The 19,311-nt window shown below is 46.4% G+C and overlaps 1 protein-coding gene across 5 annotated transcripts in view; it reads left to right on the forward strand.

The window, feature by feature from the left end:
- WNK3 (WNK lysine deficient protein kinase 3) overlaps window positions 1–19,311 on the forward strand; it is a 463,548-nt gene that overhangs the window by 183,070 nt on the left and 261,167 nt on the right. For all 5 annotated transcript variants that reach the window (XM_029607822.1, XM_029607849.1, XM_029607812.1 and 2 more), the window contains exons 4-5: window positions 1,735–1,955; window positions 2,608–2,765. In XM_029607822.1, the coding sequence (XP_029463682.1) occupies window positions 1,735–1,955; window positions 2,608–2,765 (379 nt within the window). The remainder of the gene's footprint in view (window positions 1–1,734; window positions 1,956–2,607; window positions 2,766–19,311) is intronic.

Below are 19,311 nucleotides of genomic sequence, written 5' to 3' on the forward strand. Positions count from 1 at the left end.
TGAAGTTACTGGGTAATACATTTAAAACTAATAAGATATTTTTTTTTTTTTTACTAAACGCATAATTAAGCTCTGGAATTCATTGCCAGAGGATGTGGTGAAAGCTATTAGTGTAATTGAGTTTAAAAACAGTTTGGACAGTTTCCTGGAGGAAAAGTCCATAAACCATTATTAAGGTAGAGTTGCAGATATCCACTGCTTATTCTTCGGATAAGCAGCTTGGACTCTTCTACCCCTTTGGGATCCTGCAAGGAACATGTGACCTGGATTGGCCACTGTTGGAAACAGTATACTGGGCTTGATGGACTCTTGGTCTGACTCAGCATGGCAAGTCTTATGTTCTTAACAGAAAAAAAGACGAGGACTAGTAGGAAGTGTATTGTATTCTAGGGCCCAATGTAATATTTGCAGTGTGGGCTTTCATAGGGAAGCTTTTTGCTGTTTTGAGTCCTGGCAGTTAGTACTGTTTTCTTTGGCAAGTTTGCCATATAGATTTGGAATATATTTTTTTAAATTGGGATTTGTGTTCTTTTCAAAGTGCCTGGTAGTGGAGAGTTTGTGTTGCTTTTATTGAGGAGACTTCAGAAGTTGTATATTATGAACATTTCCTTGAGGTAGGAAAATGGGGAGAGAATTCCTGAAGACAGTGGGAGAGAGGGAAAGAATTTCTGCAGGGGAAGAAGGGAGAGAATGCCTGAAGGGAGAGGAGGAATCTGTCTGGAGAGGAGAGAATGCCAGGAGGGTGGAGAGATTGCCTGGAGAGAAGGTACAGAATGGATGGAAGGAGGGAGAAGGGGGCAAGGGATAATGCCTGAAGGGAGGCAGAGTAGAGAGAGATTGGATGTAGGCAAAGAGAAAAGGAGAAGAGTAGGGGAAGAATGACTGAAGGGAGGTGAGGCAAAAGGGGCGCTGTTGACAATTTTTGCCCAGGGCGCTATTTGCCCTAGAGCCGGCCCCAGCTATGGGTGTGGCAGTGCACACAGGAAGATCATGCATGCCTAGAAAGCTGTTTTGGAAAGCTCTGCAAACATCTTCTATGTTGGCATAAGACACTCGTGTAACATAGTAGGTGATGTCAGATAGGTCCAATTGGCTCATTCAGTCTGCCCTGTTTTTCTGGTCTAAACTAATAGATATTTCAGTTGCCAGCCTAGAAGCTTGACTGCTTGTAGGATATCACTCAAGTCCATTGTTTTCTTGCTCTTTGTAGTTCTACCATTCTGGGTAAATGAGCATGCAAGATCTCATACTTAATCCAGTACACAGGTCCTTGTATACAGGCTTTTTGGCATCAGCACATCATACCAAGCAATAAGATGTGTAACTGTTTCCAATTATGTGACAAAAAATCTGCATTTCTTTTGGCTGTTTTGCCAGTTTTTTCTGTGCTTTTTGTGTACCATCTTGTCTGTAATCCACTAACCCTTTTAATTATGTCTCAGTGCAATGGATCAACTATGGGAATCAGTCAGGTACTTGTGATCTGGTCTGGCCACTGTTGGAGACAGAATGCTGGACCTTGGCCTGACCCAGCATGGCATTTGTTCTTAGTGCAGTTGTGCACCACACACTCTTGAAGTCATTTTTCTCCTTTTCCTAGTGATGATAGTCCTGTCCACAATAAGGAGTTTTGGTAGTAGCAGACCCTGGACCATATTGAATATGTGGAAATGAACTGATCCTAGACTTTTATCATTTCACCTCACTGATCTTTTTCTCCTGTTTTTCCCACAGGTACCTGAAGCGTTTCAAGGTCATGAAACCAAAGGTGCTGAGGAGTTGGTGTCGGCAGATTTTGAAAGGATTGCAGTTCTTGCACACACGGACCCCTCCCATTATCCATCGGGACTTGAAGTGTGACAACATCTTCATTACTGGTCCCACAGGCTCAGTGAAGATTGGAGACTTGGGGCTGGCTACCTTAATGCGTACTTCCTTTGCTAAGAGTGTCATTGGTGTGTGGTTTTGTCCTTTTTTCATGATTTGTAACACATTTTGCAGTTAGCGCTAAGTGCTCATGGCCAAAAGATAAGTGCTGCTTTTATGTAGGGGCTGGTTGAATTCTTGGGGAATGAGTCTGCAGTTCAGCTGTGGAAAGGTATCTTATGTGTTTTGGAAATGCTTCCATAGAATAATAAGCTGGTTTTGGTTCAGTTGCTTTTGTCATTTTAGCATTTTCTACCCATGTTTGAGCCCTGTTGTGCTGGGAGGGGAGGGGTGTGCAATGAGATACAATTTCAGGCAGCTAGTCACAAGTATCTTGCTGTCTCTAGAAACTGAAAATACTGCCTCAGCTACAGTCACTAATGCATTGATAGCTGGGAATTATGATGAAGGTCAATGGTCCATAGCATAGCTGTGTTGCTTAGGGACAGCACTCCAGAGATGGCTTCATCAAAATTGATCTTAATCCTTTCAAGGCAGCAGCTGTTATGCACTGGAATCTGAAGCCAAGAAGTCGTATCATGTGTTGGGCATGAAATGTGCCTCAGTGACCTTGTCCTTTAATTCTTAGATGTGCTGCCATCTTGGGTTGATTGTAGAAGACCATGGACATGGATGCTTTGCAGTAGTGCTGATTTAAACCGTGGTGTACTCTTTCTGCAGGTACACCTGAATTTATGGCTCCTGAGATGTATGAAGAGCACTATGATGAATCCGTGGACGTCTATGCGTTTGGCATGTGTATGCTGGAGATGGCTACTTCTGAATACCCTTACTCTGAGTGCCAGAATGCTGCGCAGATCTACCGCAAAGTGACCAGTGTAGGTGCACAGCTAACCTTTTTCCTCAGGGCAATGCCAACCTTCTCATGGCAGCTCTTGGGGTGGGTGTGTAGGAAACTCGGGAAAGATCTATGGCCGCAGTGGGAGGCTTACTAGGATCTGGAAATGTGCAATGCAATTTCATTGTATTTCCCGAGGCCCTCTCTCCACTGATGGCAGCAGATGCTCTTAAGCTAGATAACTGCTGTTAAGATCGGTTAGTTCTTTTTTGGCCTGCTAGTTTTCTCCTGCGATCTTTAGCTTTTAGCTCAGTTGAAACCTGGTCTGGGATCTGGCACCATGTGGCTTTAATTGCAACTACCCAAGTATGGGTTAGTTTAATGGACTTGGCATGCTCCAGAAAGGTTTCTTATCTGAATTTGTCTCCCCACCAATATAAATTGACTGAACTCTTTGCTGCCTTGCAGTGATGGATCTGAGTGGTGTGTGTGGGGCATTGTCTCTCTCTGACTGGATGTGGTATGAGGTATGTGTATGTATGTATACGATATGTAAACATGATGTGTAAAGTTTTATGAAGCAATTCCAAAAAGAAATACTTTACACTAAAACAATTTATTTCACCATAATTGAAAATTTTCCAATGACCACTTCATGGAGAAAAAAGACCTCAGAACCCAAGTTCAAGTCCTGTCCAGAACTTATATGCACAAGTACAGGTGAGCTAATCATTGGTCTTCAAAAAAAACCTCCTGATATAACATTTATTATCCCAGGACAAGCAGGATGCTAGTGCTCACATATGAGTGACGACATTGATGGAGCCCTATTGTGGAAAACTTTGTCAAAGTTTCTAGAAACTTTTGACTGGCCCTGTGAGGCCACTGAGCATGCCCAGCATGCCATGATATTCTCTGCCACAGGGGTCTCTCTTCAGTCTTCATCTTTCCACGCTGCTGTAGGCATCGCGGAGCAGGAGCCTTTGTGAGTTTTCTCACAGTGTTTTGTCTGACTAAAAGTCACATTTCTCATTCATTTTTCTCCCACACGGGATCTCTCAGGTTTCCACCGGCTGGTGAGTAATTGTTGTCTCGTTTTTACTCTTGAGTAAAATTTTTTCCCCTCAAGTTTTCTCCTCATTTCATCGACGGTTATTGACGTTAAAATGGCAACGGGATTTAAAAAATGTCCCATCTGTAATCGGACAATGTCCATTACAGACCCACACCTTGAGTGTGTGCTTTGTTTAGGGGAAAAACACGACGTAACAACCTGCCCTAAATGTGCAGAAATGACCGCGAAGGGAAGAAAGGCCTGCCAAGAAAAGATGGAGCATTTATTCCATCTACAACTAATGCCATCTCCCTCTACATTGACTAAATAGTCTCCGGTCGGAGTTTCCAAACGCATAATTTTGAAAAAATGCCGTCCGGAAGGGTCGGGGGACCATGCATCGCCAACGTCATCAATAGCATTGAGGAAGTCAGCGATCGAACACAGCTCGAAGCACAGTCATTGGCACAGACACCCATAGATACCAGAGGCGCTTCTCTCCCCGGAGTAATCGACTGCGAAATGGCCAAGAATCCAGGAAACACAGATACCTCCGACGCCGGGGCCTTCATCCCATGGAGACACACCAGTTGTCGAACCTCCACAGGGCTCTGTGGAAGGAACATAGACACCTCCACTGCCACAGTGTACAGCTGCTCTGCCTGCGCCAGCTGTTACGCAGGAATTGTCTGATTTCATCCGTCAAGTGGTGCTCCAGCCCTTAAAGGAACAGATGTCTATGCCGGTGCTTGCACCGATGCTGACAACCCCGTCTATGCCAGTGCCCGCACCGATGCCAGTGCCTGCACTGATGCCGGCACCACAGCCTAAGTCGATGCCGAGGCGACCATCGATACCAACGCCGATTCCATCGTTTATACCAGACCCGATGCCATCGATGCCGGTCACCTGGGGCTCCAGGACATCCTGAATTTGCGCTGTACCAACTTCTCATGAAGAGATTTGATGAAGTAGTCTGTGCTCTTCCACCCAAGCCACGAGAAGAGATCCCTGGACGGATACCACTTGATCCGCAACCAGGTCCTTAAGAACTTCCTCGTCCACCAAGATCTTCTCAGATATCTCCATATCAGGACGATCCATATGATACTTGGAATGATGGGCATACAGACACTTCACCTGAAGAATTTGTCAGATCCTTCCCCTCCAGACCAAAGGAAGACATCTCCACTGGAGGATTTATCCTTTACAAATTTTGTTCAGGATATGGCGGACACCATACCCTTCACCTTGGTAACTGAGGAAGATGCTAGACAGCAAACATTGGAGGTCCTCCAATTTGTGGATCCTCCAAAACAAGTATTAGCCATACTTGTCCATGAAGTCCTCCTAGACTTACAGCATCGACTCTGGGAGCACCCATGCTCAGTACCTGATATCAATAAAAGAATGGACACTACTTATTTAGTACAGTCTGTTCTTGGCTACCAAAAGACACAGCTTCCACACCAATCAGTGGTTGTGGAATCGCACAAAAGAAGTCAAAAAGGATAAGGCCACATTCCTCCACTCCCCCAGGAAAGGATCATAGATTCTTAGATTCCTTGGGAAGAAAACTTTGTCAAGGAGCCTTGTTAAATACCAGAATTTCATCTTATCAATTATACATGACTCAGTATCAAAGAAATCTGTGGAAACAGATGCAAGAATTTTCAACATCATTACCACAGCAATATCAAGAAGCAGCCCAAGCAATCATTCACAAAGGACTTGAAGCTGGCAAGCACGAATTCCGAGCCGCTTATGATGGGTTTGAAACAGCTTCCAGAGTAGTGGCCTCTGGTATAAGTGCAAGACATTGGGCATGGCTTAAGGCCTCAGACCTCAGGTCTGAAGTCCAGGAAAAATTAGTTGACTTGCCATGTCTTGGTGACAACCTTTTTGGTTCCAAAGTGCAAGATGCAGTAGCACAATTAAAAGAACACAGAGAAACCCTGCGCCAACTTTCGTTAATTCTGCAGGATTCTGCTACCCAGTCATCTCGTCGGCCTCCAAGGAAAGAATCTAGACAACCCTTCTATCGACAGAGGCATTATTACCCTCCAGCATCAAGAGGCAGATCTTCTAGGCAGCAGCAAAGAGCTCAGCCCAGACAGCCTAGGCCGGCTAGGCCTCAACCTCCGCCGCAGACGGGACCGGCTGCAGGCTTTTGAGGCCATTCCCAGAGACCAAGGCCATCTCTTCAACCCTCAACCAGATCTACCGGTAGGAGGCAGAGTATCCTCCTTCTACAACCATTGGATACAAATAACAGACCAATGGGTACGCGCAATAATATCTCGAGGTTACCCACTCAATTTTCTCTCAACTCCAGGAGATTCTCCTCAGAGACCTCTTCCTCTCAGCGACAGTCACATAATTCAATTACAAGTAGAATTATCCACCCTTCTGAGAGCCAGAGCTGTAGAGCCGGTGCCCCGGACTCAGCAGGGCAGAGGAATTCTATTCCCGCTATTTCCTCATTCCAAAGAAAACCGGAGGCCTACGTCCCATCCTAGACCTCAGAAATCTCAACAAATTTCGGAAGAAAGAAAAGTTCAGGATGGTTTCTCTAGGCACCATGCTTCCACTACTTCAAACAGGAGATTGACTTTGTTCTCTGGATCTTCAAGACGCTTACACTCACGTTCCAATATTCCCTCCTCATCGCAAGTATCTGCGCTTCATGGTGGGTCATCAACATTTCCAGTACAGAGTACTACCATTCGGACTGGCCTCTGCTCCCAGAGTATTCACCAAATGTCTGGCAGTAATAGCAGCACATTTGCACAAGAAAAGTGTCCAGGTCTTTCCCTATTTAGACGACTGGCTCATCAGAAGTCAATCTCAACAAGGAGCTCTGGCTTCTCTCAGTCGAACAATTACTCTACTTTACTCCATGGGCTTTCTTATCAATTATCAAAAGTCCCACCTCATTCCGTCTCACCTGCTTCAATTCATAGGAGCAGAACTGAACACCATACTTTCGCAAGCTTTTCTACCCGGGGATCGGGCAGACACACTTTCCCTTCTGGCAAACTCGCTTCACTCAAAGAAACAAGCAACAGCTCATCAGTTTCTAACCTTACTAGGCCACGTGGCCTCCACAGTTAATGTTACTCCTATGGCAAGGCTAGCCATGAGGGTAACTCAATGGACTTAAAGATCACAATGGATCCAAGCCATTCAGCCACCGTCCTCTCCAATTCAAGCGACCCACCAGTTAAGATCATCTCTACTTTGGTGGGCGAACAAGGACAACTTGCGCAAGGCCCAACCCTTCCAACAACCAGTCCCACAGATAACTTTAACTACAGATGCATCCACCTTGGGTTGGGGAGCTCACATAGACCATCTCCAAACCCAGGGTACTTGGACAAAACTCGAAGTGACATTTCAAATCAATTTCCTAGAACTTCGAGCTATACGTTATGCGCTGCATGCATTCAAGGACTGCCTTTCACACAAGACTGTTCTGATCCAAACGGACAACACAGTAGCCATGTGGCACATCAACAAACAGGGAGGTACGGGCTCGTGTCTCCTCTGTCAAGAAGCTGCACAGATTTGGGACTGGGCCCTGACACACTCAATGTTTCTGCGGGCCACTTATCTGGCAGGCATTCACAACGTAGTGGCAGATCGACTCAGTCGTCAGTTCCAACCACAGGAATGGTCCCTGGATCCCTTAGTAGTGACCAGGATATTTCAGCGTTGGGGACAACCAACAATAGACCTCTTTGCGTCACGCCTGAATCACAAAGTGGACAAATTCTGCGCTCTGCACAGACAGAATCACCAACTAGCCAAGGACGCCTTTGCTCGCCCTTGGAACTCAGGCCTTCTATATGCATATCCTCCGATACCGCTCATAATCAGAACTCTAGTGAAGCTGCAACAGAACAAGGGGTCCATGATTCTCATAGCCCGTATTGGCCTCGACAAGTATGGTTTCCCACACTTCTAGACCTCTCGATCAGAGAACCAATTCGCCTGGGTATAGCTCCCACTCTCATAACTCAGGATCAGGGTCGGTTGCGCCATCCCAACCTTCAATTCCTATCCCTGACAGCATGGATGTTGAAAGCTTGATTTATAACCACTCAATCTTTCAACTAATGTCTCTCAAGTGCTTATAGCTTCACGTAAACCTTCAACACGAAAGAACTATTCGTCGAAATGGAAAAAGTTTACTTTGTGGTGCACGCAAAAGAACATTGACCCTTTCTCCTGTCCCACAACTTCTCTACTAGACTACTTATATCATCTTTCAGATTCTGGTCTCCAGACATCTGTAAGAGTACATTTAAGTGCAATCTCAGCTTATCATAACAAGATGGGCGATGCACCAATATCTCTACATCCTCTTGTCAGTAGATTTATGAGAGGTTTAATTCACCTTAAACCACCAATTCGGCCACCAGTCACAGAATGGGACCTGAATTTGGTCTTAACAAGACTCATGCATTCTCCCTTGGAACCCATGAATTCCTGTGATCTTAAATTTCTTACATGGAAGACTGTCTTCCTTATAGCCATTACATCGGCTAGAAGGGTTAGTGAGTTGCAAGCACTTGTCACATACTCACCCTATACAAAATTCCTACATGACAGAGTGGTTCTCCGTACACATCCAAAATTCCTTCCCAAAGTAGTTACGGAATTCCACTTGAACCAATCCATAGTTTTGCCCACATTTTCTCCAAGGCCTCATTCTCACCAAGGAGAAACGGGCCTTACATACCTTGGACTGTAAGCGTGCTTTAGCTTTTTACTTAGACCGCACTGCAGTCCACAGGAAATCCACGCAACTCTTTGTATCATATGATCCAAACAAACCGGGAAAAGCAGTGGGTAAACATACTCTATCCAATTGGCTAGCAGCAGATTGTATACAGTTTTGCTATAAAGAAGCAGGCCTTCCTCTCCAAGGGCGAGTAAAGGCGCATTCAGTGAGAGCAATGTCAACCTCAATAGCACACTATCATTCAGTGCCAGTTCTTGACATGAGAACGCCATGTTGCTGCTTTACATGTCACACCTTTGGAGCTCATTACTGTTTGGTCAAACAAGGACGACAAGATTCAGCTTACGGACAATCTGTCTTAAAAAACTTGTTTCCAGTTTAATCCCAACTCCTTCTACATCCAATCTGCTGTGATCTTCGGCTGCCTCATTTTCAACAACAATACTTCACTGTTGCTTCACTACAAAGTGACTCAGCCGCTAGCTTGCTAATCACCCATACGTGAGGACTAGCATCCTGCTTGTCCTGGGATAAAGCAAAATTGCTTACCTTGTAATACGTGTTATCCCAGGACAGCAGGATGTAGTCCTCACGAAACCCACCCGCCACCCCGCGGAATTGGGTCCGATACGTTTTATTTAAATTTTTTGCTAAAGCTTATTGCTATGTGCGAGACTGAAGAGAGCCCCCTGTGGCAGAGAATATCATGGCATGCTGGGCATGCTCAGTGGCCTCACAGGGCCAGTCAAAAGTTTCTAGAAACTTTGACAGTTTTCCGCAATAGGGCTCCATCAATGATGTCACCCATATGTGAGGACTACATCCTGCTGTCCTAGGATAACACCTATTACAAGGTAAGCAATTTTGCTTTAATGTAGTTCAATAAATTTTTTCTTGTTTTCAAATTTTTAGCATTTATATAAAAATTCTTGGCTTCTTATTGTGATATGTCAATAAATAAAAATTTTTTCTCTCAATTCCACATCGAAAGATCATAAAGTTCTTTCTATTTGAAAACCCGCTTTTATGAAACACAAGCTCAATAACGTTCAGAAACTGAGACTTATCTTATGAAGCTTGTTTGTATCTTCTTGATAGTTTACATGAAAAAAAGCTGTAAACCTGTATCCCACTCATGAACTTCAGTATATTGAACCGTTGTATTCAAGGTATCGCCATTAGTGGTGGAACCGCAGCAGAGGAAATATGAATGTGGATTATTGAACTTTTAAATACGTTATTGCCTTGAAACAGCTTAAGAGTGAAACACTAGGTAAAGTCGGCATAGAATATGAGTGGTTGCGGGTAGCGACCATCACTATCAAGTTTTATACAACAGGGCATACAGGTTTACAGCTTTTTTTTCATGTAAACTATCAAGAAGAAGATACACATAAGCTTCATAAGATAAGTCTCTACCCTGCTTCCTGCCTGTTAATTATCACACTCTAGGGCTTTTGCTACATCTAGGAAGAGCAGTCATGCATAATTACACATGTTTTCAGATAGAAATTCCTACAAGTTTAAGAGCCATTCCCTGTACATACCCAGATCAGTCCAGACTGCTGGGTTTTGCCTCCCTTCCAGCAGATGGAAACAGAGGAAAACTTTGAGAGCACCTCTTCTTAGTCCGGTGTACAACCTTGCATCCTCTCAGTATTTCTCTGTCTCTAGCAGATGGAGGTGGCATAACCTATGGTTCTGGCTCTCTCATTTAAAAAAAAAAAAAAAAAAAAATCCACACCTTTATCCCAGGACAAGCAGGATGCTAGTCCTCACATATGGGTGACGTCATTGACTGAGCCCTATTGCGGGAAAACTTTGTCAAAGTTTCTAGAAACTTTGACTGGCACTGTGAGGCCACTGAGCATGCCCAGCATGCCATGATATTCTCTGCCACAGGGGTCTCTCTTCAGTCTTCGTTTTTCCACACTGCTGTAAGCATCGTGGAGATAGGAGCCCTGTGAGTTTTTACTCACACATCTCTCCCATAAGGGATCTCTCTCTTTTTCCACTGGACGGTGAGAAATCGGTATCGTTTTTACTGTAAGTAAGAACTTTTTTTCTCTCAGAAAATTTTCCCCTGTTTTCATCGACGGCTGTCAGTGAAAGCATGGCTTCAGGCTTTAAAAAATGTCCGATTTGCAATCAGACTATGTCTATCACAGACCCACACCTTGAGTGTGTTCTCTGCTTAGGCGAAAAACATGTCTCATCCTGCCAACAGTGTGCAGAAATGACTCCAAAGGGTAGGAAGCTTTGACAAGAGAAAATGGAGCACCTTTTTCACCTCCAACTCCTTCCCTCTCCTTCGACGAAATCGTCCCCAGCAGGAGTCACCAAAAAAACTTTGCTAAAAAAATATCGCCTGGAGGGATCAGGTGATCAGGCATCGCCAACACCGTCGACAGCGTCAATAAGGTCGGTAATCGAACAAAGGCCTAAACATAAGCATCGGCACAAACATGCCCCAACACCTGTGTTAACTCCCTCCCCGGGAGAACCGAACCCAAAGCGGCAGAAACACAAGGAAACACCGCCACTGTCCGGGCCTACGACATCGATGGAACCCATACAATCATTGCATGAGGTATCATCCACTCCTCCACCGACCATCCCAGCTGTATCACAGGAATTGTCCATGTTCATCAAGCAGGCGGTGATGCAGGCCCTGAAAGAACAAATTCCGGCGACCATGCCAATGCCGGCGATTCTACCGGTGACGTCACCAATGACTGTGGCATCACCGATGCCGGGGTCAATACCGATGCTGGTAACAACACAGATTCCAGTGACAACTTCGATGCCAGCGTCGGTGACTGCGAGTTTACCAGTAACCACGCCGATGTCGATGGCCGTATCGGTTCCGGCACCGTAGGAACCAATACGGCAATATTGCCGATGCCCGGCAATAAAGGCAAAACTACGGTGGTTTCAAAGAGGTCATCGAAGACACTACTCCCATCTTCGATCCCGAAGCCTTCAACATCGGTGCCACTCTTTCCTTGTGATCCAGGACACCCAGAGTCAGCACTACATCAAATACTAATGAAAAGATATCAGGATCTGCTTGATTCTCTCCCCTCTAATCCAAGGGAAGAGCATCTTGAGGAGTCATATCCTGAATATCCATTGCCAGGACCTTCTGGCATTCCTCCTCCACCTAAGAATTCGGCACCTCCTCAACACATCCAAGAATATGACACTTGGAGTGACAAATTCAGAAACCTCATCTGAGGATTTTATGTCTGAACCATCCCCACCAGATCCTCGAAAGAAATCTCCTCCAGAAGATTTTACTTTCACCATTTTTGTCCAGGAAATGGCTGACACCATTCCTTTCAAATTAGTTACAGAGCAAGGTTACCAGGCATCAAACCTCGGAGGTGCTTCAATTTGTCGACCCTCCAAAACAAGTGGTAGCCATACCAGTGCATGATGTTCTCCTAGAATTGCAACATCGCCTCTGGGAACATCCCTGCTCCGTTCCAGCTGTCAATAAGAGAATGGACAGTACATATTTAGTACAATCTGCTCCTGGGTATCAAAAGTCGCAGTTCCCTCACCACTCAGTAGTGGTGGAGTCTGCACAAAAAAGATCAATAAGAATTAGAACACATTCATAGAATCCCCCAGGTAAAGATCACCGGTTTGTAGATTCCCTGGGTCGTAAAGTCTATCAAGGGGCCATGTTGAACTCTCGAATCTCTTCATACCAACTCTACATGACCCAATATCAAAGAGATTTGTGGAAACAAATGCAAGATTTTGTTCCATCTGTTCCAACTCAGTATCAAGAGGCAGCCCAGGCCATCATCCACAAGGGTCTGGAGGCCGGAAAGCATGAGGTCCGGGCAGCCTATGACTGATTCGAAACAGCTTCCAGGATAGCTGCATCAGGAATCAGCGCCAGAAGATGGGGCATGGCTTAAGGCCTCAGACCTTAGACCTGAGGTCCAAGATAAATTAGTGGATCTCCCTTGCTTGGGAGATAATCTTTTTGGATCCAAGGGTCAGGATGCAGTGACTTAACTAAAGGAGCACACTGAAACACTGAGGCAGCTTTCTTCGCTTCCTCAAGATCCCTCTACGCACTCTGCACGTAGGCCTCAGCGAAAAGAAGCTAGAAGACCTTTTTACAGACAAAGGAGGTATTACCCCCCTACGTCTCGAGCCAGGCCTTCTAGAACTCAACAAAGACCGCAACCAAGACAGCCGAGGGCTGCTAGGCCTCAACCTGCTCCGCAAACAGGACCTTCTGCTGGTTTTTGAAACCACTTCCAGAGAACTCAACTATTCTCCAATCCTCAGCCAGAATTTCCAGTGGGAGGCCGGATATCCAAATTTTACAACAATTGGACGCCAATAACATCAGACCAATGGGTTCTGTCCATAATATCTCGAGGGTACCAACTCAATTTCCTCTCAATTCCCACAGATTTTCCTCAGTCATTTTCATCTCAGCGAAAAATCACATGCTTCAATTACAAGTAGAATTATCCACCCTTCTGAAAGCCAGGGCTGTAGAGCTAGTGCCCCGGCCTCAGAGGGGCAGAGGATTCTATTCCCGCTATTTCCTCATTCCAAAGAAAACCAGAGGCCTTCATCCCATTCTAGACCTCAGAAATCTCAACAAATTTCTAAAGAAAGAAAAGTTCAGGATGGTTTCTCTAGGCACCATGATTCCACTTCTTCAAACAGGAGATTGGCTTTGTTCTCTGGATCTACAAGACGCTTACGCTCACATTCCAATATTTCCCCCTCATCGCAAGTATCTGCGCTTCATGGTGGGTCACCAACCTTTCCAATACAGAGTATTGCCATTCGGCCTTGCCTCTTCTCCCAGAGTATTCACCAAATGTCTGGCAGTAATAGCAGCACACTTGCACAAGGAAAGTGTCCATGACTTTCCCTATTTAGGCGACTGGCTCATCAGAAGTCAATCTCTACAAGGAGCTCTCGCTTCTCTCAATCAAACAATTACTGTACTTCATTCAATGGGATTTCTCATCAACTATCAAAAATCCCATCTTACTCCATCTCACCTGCTTCAATTCATAGGAGCAGAATTGAACACTATCCTCTCAAGGGCTTTTCTACCCGAGGATCGGGCAGAGACACTTCCCCTTACTGGCAAACTCGCTCCGCTCAAAGAAACAAGCAACAGCTCATTAGTTTCTAACTTTACTAGGCCATGTGGCCTCCACAGTTCACGTCACTCCTATGGCAAGGCTAGACATGAGAGTCACCCAATGGACTTTGTGATCACAATGGATCCAACCCATTCAACCACTGCATTCTCCAATTCAAGTCACCCACCAGCTACGATCATCTCTGCTGTGGTGGGCGAACAAAGACAACTTGCGCAATGGCCTACCCTTCCAGCAACCAGTCCCACAAATGATGCTAAGTACAGATGCATCCACCTTAGGTTGGGGAGCTCACATAGACACTCTCCAAACCCAAGGCACTTGGACAAAACTCGAAGCAACATTTCAAATCAATTTCCTGGAGCTCCGAGCTATACGTTATGCGCTGCATGCGTTCAAGGACTGCCTTTCATCCAAACTGACAACACAGTTGCCATGTGGTACATCAACAAACAGGGAGGTACGGGCTCGTATCTCCTTTGTCAAGAAGCTGCACAGATTTGGAGCTGGGCCCTGAGCCATTCAATGTTTCTGCGGGCCATCTATCTGGCAGGCATTCACAATGTAGTGGCGGATCGACTCAGTCATCAGTTCTAACCACACGAATGGTCCCTGGATCCCTCAGTAGTGACCAGGATATTTGAACGTTGGGGACAACCAACAATAGATCTCTCTGCGTCACATCTGAATCACAAAGTGGACAAATTTTGTTCTCTACGCAAACGGAACAACTAGCCAGCCAAGGTCGCCTTTGCTCGCCCTTGGAACTCAGGCCTTCTAAACGCATATCCTCCAATACCGCTCATAACCAAAACTCTTGTGAAGCTACAACAGGAAAAGGGGTCCATGATACTCATAGCCCCATATTGGCCTCGACAAGTATGGTTCCCCACACTTCTCGACCTCTCAGTCAGGGATCCAATTTGCCTGGGAGTAGCTCCCACTCTCATAACTCAGGATCAGGGTCAGTTGCGCCATCCCAACCTTCAATCCCCATCCCTGACAGCATGGATGTTGAAAGCTTGATTTTACAACCACTCAATCTTTCAACCAATGTATCACAAGTGCTTATAGCTTCACTTAAGCCTTCCACACGAAAGAACTACCGTATTTTTCGCTCCATAAGACGCACTTTTTTTCCCCCAAAGGTGGGGGGAAAATGTATGTGCGTCTTATGGAGCGAATATAAAAAAAAAAACCAAACAAAAATCTAACAAACACCCCCCCCCCGACTCCCCCAAGACCTGCCGACTTAATTTCCTACAACCCCCCCCCCCCCAAGACCTGACAAATTAATTTCCTGCAACCCCCCACCCTCCTGACCCCCCCCAAGACCTGCCAAACGTCCCTGGTGGTCCAGCGGGGGTCCGGGAATGATCTCCTGGGCGTGGGCCGTCGGCTGCCAGTAAACAAAATGGCGCCGACGGCCCTATGCCCTCACTATGTCACTGAGACCGACCGCTGCTATTGGTCGGTCTCAGTGACATAGTGAGGGCATAGGGCCGTTGGCGCCATTTTGTTTACTGGCAGCCGACGGCCCTATGCCCTCACTATGTCACTGAGACCGATCGCTGCTATTGGTCGGTCTCAGTGACATAGTGAGGGCATAGGGCCGTCGGCTGCCAGTAAACAAAATGGCGCCGACGGCCCTATGCCCTCACTATGTCACTGAGACCGACCAATAGCAGCGGTCGGTCTCAGTGACATAGTGAGGGCATAGGGCCGTCGGCGCCATTTTGTTTACTGGCAGCCGACGGCTCACGCCCAGGAGATCATTCCCGGACCGCTCCTGGACCCCCGCTGGACCACCAGGGACGTTTGGCAGGTCTTGGGGGGGGTCAGGAGGGTGGGGGGTTGCAGGAAATTAATTCGGCAGGTCTTGGGGGGGGTCAGGGGGGTGGAGGTTGTTAATTTAAAGGGTTGGGATGGGGGGGGGGGGGTTTTGGGGGTTCCCACAGAAAGAAAAATTTTCTGATCTGGGGAGTGGACCGAAATGGCCCTCCCCAGACCCGAAAACAAAATGGGGAGAAAAAAAAAAACTATGCACTCCCCTAATTTGCTCCATAAGACGCCCAGACGCAGAGCCGGTTTAGCACAATTTTTTTTTTTTTAAATTTTCCCCCTCTGAATCCTAGGTGCGTCTTATGGTCAGGTGCGTCTTATGGAGCGAAAAATACGGTATTCTTCGAAATGGAAAAGGTTTACTTTGTGGTGCAAACAGGATATTGATCCTTTCACCTGCCCCACTACTTCTCTACTAGACTACTTATACCATCTTTCAGACTCTGGTCTCCAGACTTCATCTGTAAGAGTCCATGTAAGTACAATCTCAGCTTACCATAACAAGATGGGAGATGCACCAATATCCACACAACCTCTTGTCAGTAGATTTATGAGAGGTTTAACGCAACTTAAACCACCAAATCGGCCACCAGTAACAGAATGGGACCTTAATCTGGTCTTAACAAGACTCATGCATTCTCCTTTTGAACCCTTGAATTCCTGTGATCTTAAATTTCTCACATGGAAGACTATCTTCCTTATAGCCATTACATCAGCTAGAAGGGTTAGTGAGTTACAAGCACTTGTCACATACTCACCCTACATGAAATTCCTACATGACAGAGTGGTTCTCCGTACACATCCAAAATTCCTCCCCAAGGTAGTTACGGAATTCCACTTGAACCAATCCATAGTTTTACCCACGTTTTTTCCAAGGCCTCATTCTCATCAAGGAGAACGGGCCTTACATACCTTGGACTGTAAGCGTGCGCTAGCATTTTACTTAGACCGCACTGCAGTCCACAGGAAATCCACTCAGCTCTTTGTATCTTATGATCCAAACAAACCAGGTAAAGCAGTGGGTAAACATACTCTATCCAACTGGTTAGCAGATTGCATACAGTTTTGCTATGAAAAAGCAGGCCTTCCTCTCCAAGGGCGTGTAAAGGCACATTCAGTAAGAGCAATGTCAACCTCAGTAGCTCACTATCATTCAGTGCCAATCCTTGACATATGTAAAGCAGCAACATGGAGTTCTCTTCACACCTTTGCAGCTCATTACTGTTTGGACAAGCAGGGACGACAAGATTCAGCCTATGGACAATCTGTCTTAAATAACTTGTTTCCAGTTTAAACCCAACTCCTTCTACAGCCAACCTGCTGTGATCTTCGGCTGACTCATTTTCAACAACAATACTGTTGCTTCACTACAAAAATGACTCAGCCTCTAGCTTGCTAATCACCCATATGTGAGGACTAGCATCCTGCTTGTCCTGGGATAAAGCAAAATTGCTTACCTTGTAATAGGTGTTATCCCAGGACAGCAGGATGTAGTCCTCACGAAACCCACCCGCCACCCCGCGAAGTTGGGTCCGATATGTTTTATTTTATTTTTTGCTAAAGCTTATTGCTACGTACGAGACTGAAGAGAGACCCCTGTGGCAGAGAATATCATGGCATGCTGGGCATGCTCAGTGGCCTCACAGGGCCAGTCAAAAGTTTCTAGAAACTTTGACAGAAAGTTTTCCCGCAATAGGGCTCCATCAATGTCGTCACCCATATGTGAGGACTACATCCTGCTGTCCTGAGATAACACCTATTACAAGGTAAGCAATTTTGCTTTCTTTGCTTTCCTATAGCTGTGCAGGACAAGCAGGACTTTGAGCCTCCCAGGAGGTTGGCAAGTTCCAGTAGGACCATCCCCCCTGGTAGCAGGCATAGCTGGAGCGGGGGTTGGTGGCCCTATTTGCTCCCCTTTCTTGAGAGGCTGGGGGTGATTACTGGTGGTCCAGTCCCTCCCCCCTCCCTTCTCGGATCCGGAGAACCCATAGACCTTGCCGATAACATTTTTTGTTTAAAAAAAAAAAAAGTTGGAGGAGCTTGTTTTCAGCTGCAGGATTGAATGAGGTAAGGTGGTGTGGTTCGCCTGCACTTTTGGCTCCTGGGTGTCTCCGTGTCAGTGGCCCCCCTCCCCTCCCAGTGCGCCTTTCGGCCATGCCTTGCGATCAGGCTTGCTCCGCCTGCAGGAAGCCATCCTCTAGGCCAGGGGTGGGCAATTCCGGTCCTCGAGGGCTGCAAACCAGTCGGGTTTTCAGGATATCCTTAATGAATATGCATGAGAGAGACCTGCATACACACTGCCTCAGTTGTATGCAAATCTATTTCATGCATATTCAGTAGGGGTATCCTGAAAACCCGACTGGTTTGCAGCCCTCGAGGACCGGACTTGCCCACCCCTGCTCTAGGCTCTTCCGTGCAGGCATTTGTACTCTGTGCCTCCCCAGTGGGGAGGGCTCTTCCGGAGCGGCAGGGGCTCTTTTGGGAAAGTCCCGCAGTGTGGGGAAAAGATCTGCCACTTCTGATCTTGTGGCCGACCCGTTCCCGCTGAGCGCAGGAACGGCGGTCATCTTGAAATCTTTCGTGGCTGTGAAAGAGAGGGCAGTGGGGGGAGGGGATCTGCTGCCCAACTTGTCTCCAGTTTCTGCGAGTCCTGAGGATCCTAAGGACTCCCTTCATGATGACTCCGAAGATGACCCTGATCCCCTGGTGGGGGATGGGAGGTGCCCGGCCAGTTTTTCAACTGACTTTGTACTTTTAATGCACAAAGCATACCTAGGTAGTCAGTCTCTTCCAGAAAAGGTTCCTAAGAGCAGGTCGGTTGAGGAACTACCTAGGAAGTTTCCTAGATGAGCGGACCAGCAGGGGGCCGTTCGAGTTCGGAGGCCGCCGCCTCGGGGAGACATCGGTGAGCGCCCCCCAGCAGACCCCAGACCTCCTGGGATCTTTGAGACAGGGCTCATCTTCTGTTCCTCCTCTTTTGAAAAGCCTCCTTGAGCGTCATGAAGGCTGAGATGGCTTCAGTAGACCAATTGGCAGGGTTGGCTCCCTTCTTGGTCATAGCAGTTAGAGGGACTGTCAATGATGAATAGTTTTTAATAAAGGATCGGTAGTAATTGGTGAATTCCAAGAAGTGACGCAATGCCTTCAGGCCTGTGGGTTGAGGCCAGTCCCGGATACTCTCATTTTCTTGGGGTCCATTTGAAACCCGATCTTCGAAATGATATATCCCAGGAAGGGTACAGCTTCTTTGTGAAATTCACACTTCTCAAGCTTTGCGTAAAGGTGGTTCTCACGCAGGTGTCTTAGGACTTTCTTGACATCCTCCTGATGACTTTGCAGATCCTGAGAAAAGATCAGTATATCAAGATATACTACTATGCATTAATACAGTAAGTCGCGTAAGATGTCGTTCATCATATTTTGAAAGACTGCAGGTGTGTTACTTAAAACGAAGGCCATGACGAGGTATTCAAAGTGTCCATCATGGGTGTTAAAAGCAGTCTTCCATTTCCTAGCGTGTAGCAGATGGACTCAAAACAAGTGGGTATAGTGTGCTCGTGCTAGCAGTTGGAGACTGATCTGACGTCAGCACGGGTACATATACCCCCGCAGGAAGTGCAGCAATTCAGTAATTTCCGTCTCCAAAGCAGTTTGGAGCTACCTCACCCTCGCTGAGCGTCTTTCCAAATTCTAACGACTAAATTCATAGAAGAAACCTACCTGAAGACGAGCCCCGCACTCCTGCGGTGATACCATTCGGTCCCTCCCCCAGTTGAGTTTCCCGAGGTGATTT

This window comes from Rhinatrema bivittatum, chromosome 1 (assembly GCF_901001135.1).
Source record: "Rhinatrema bivittatum chromosome 1, aRhiBiv1.1, whole genome shotgun sequence".
Classification (NCBI taxonomy): Eukaryota; Metazoa; Chordata; class Amphibia; order Gymnophiona; family Rhinatrematidae; genus Rhinatrema; species Rhinatrema bivittatum.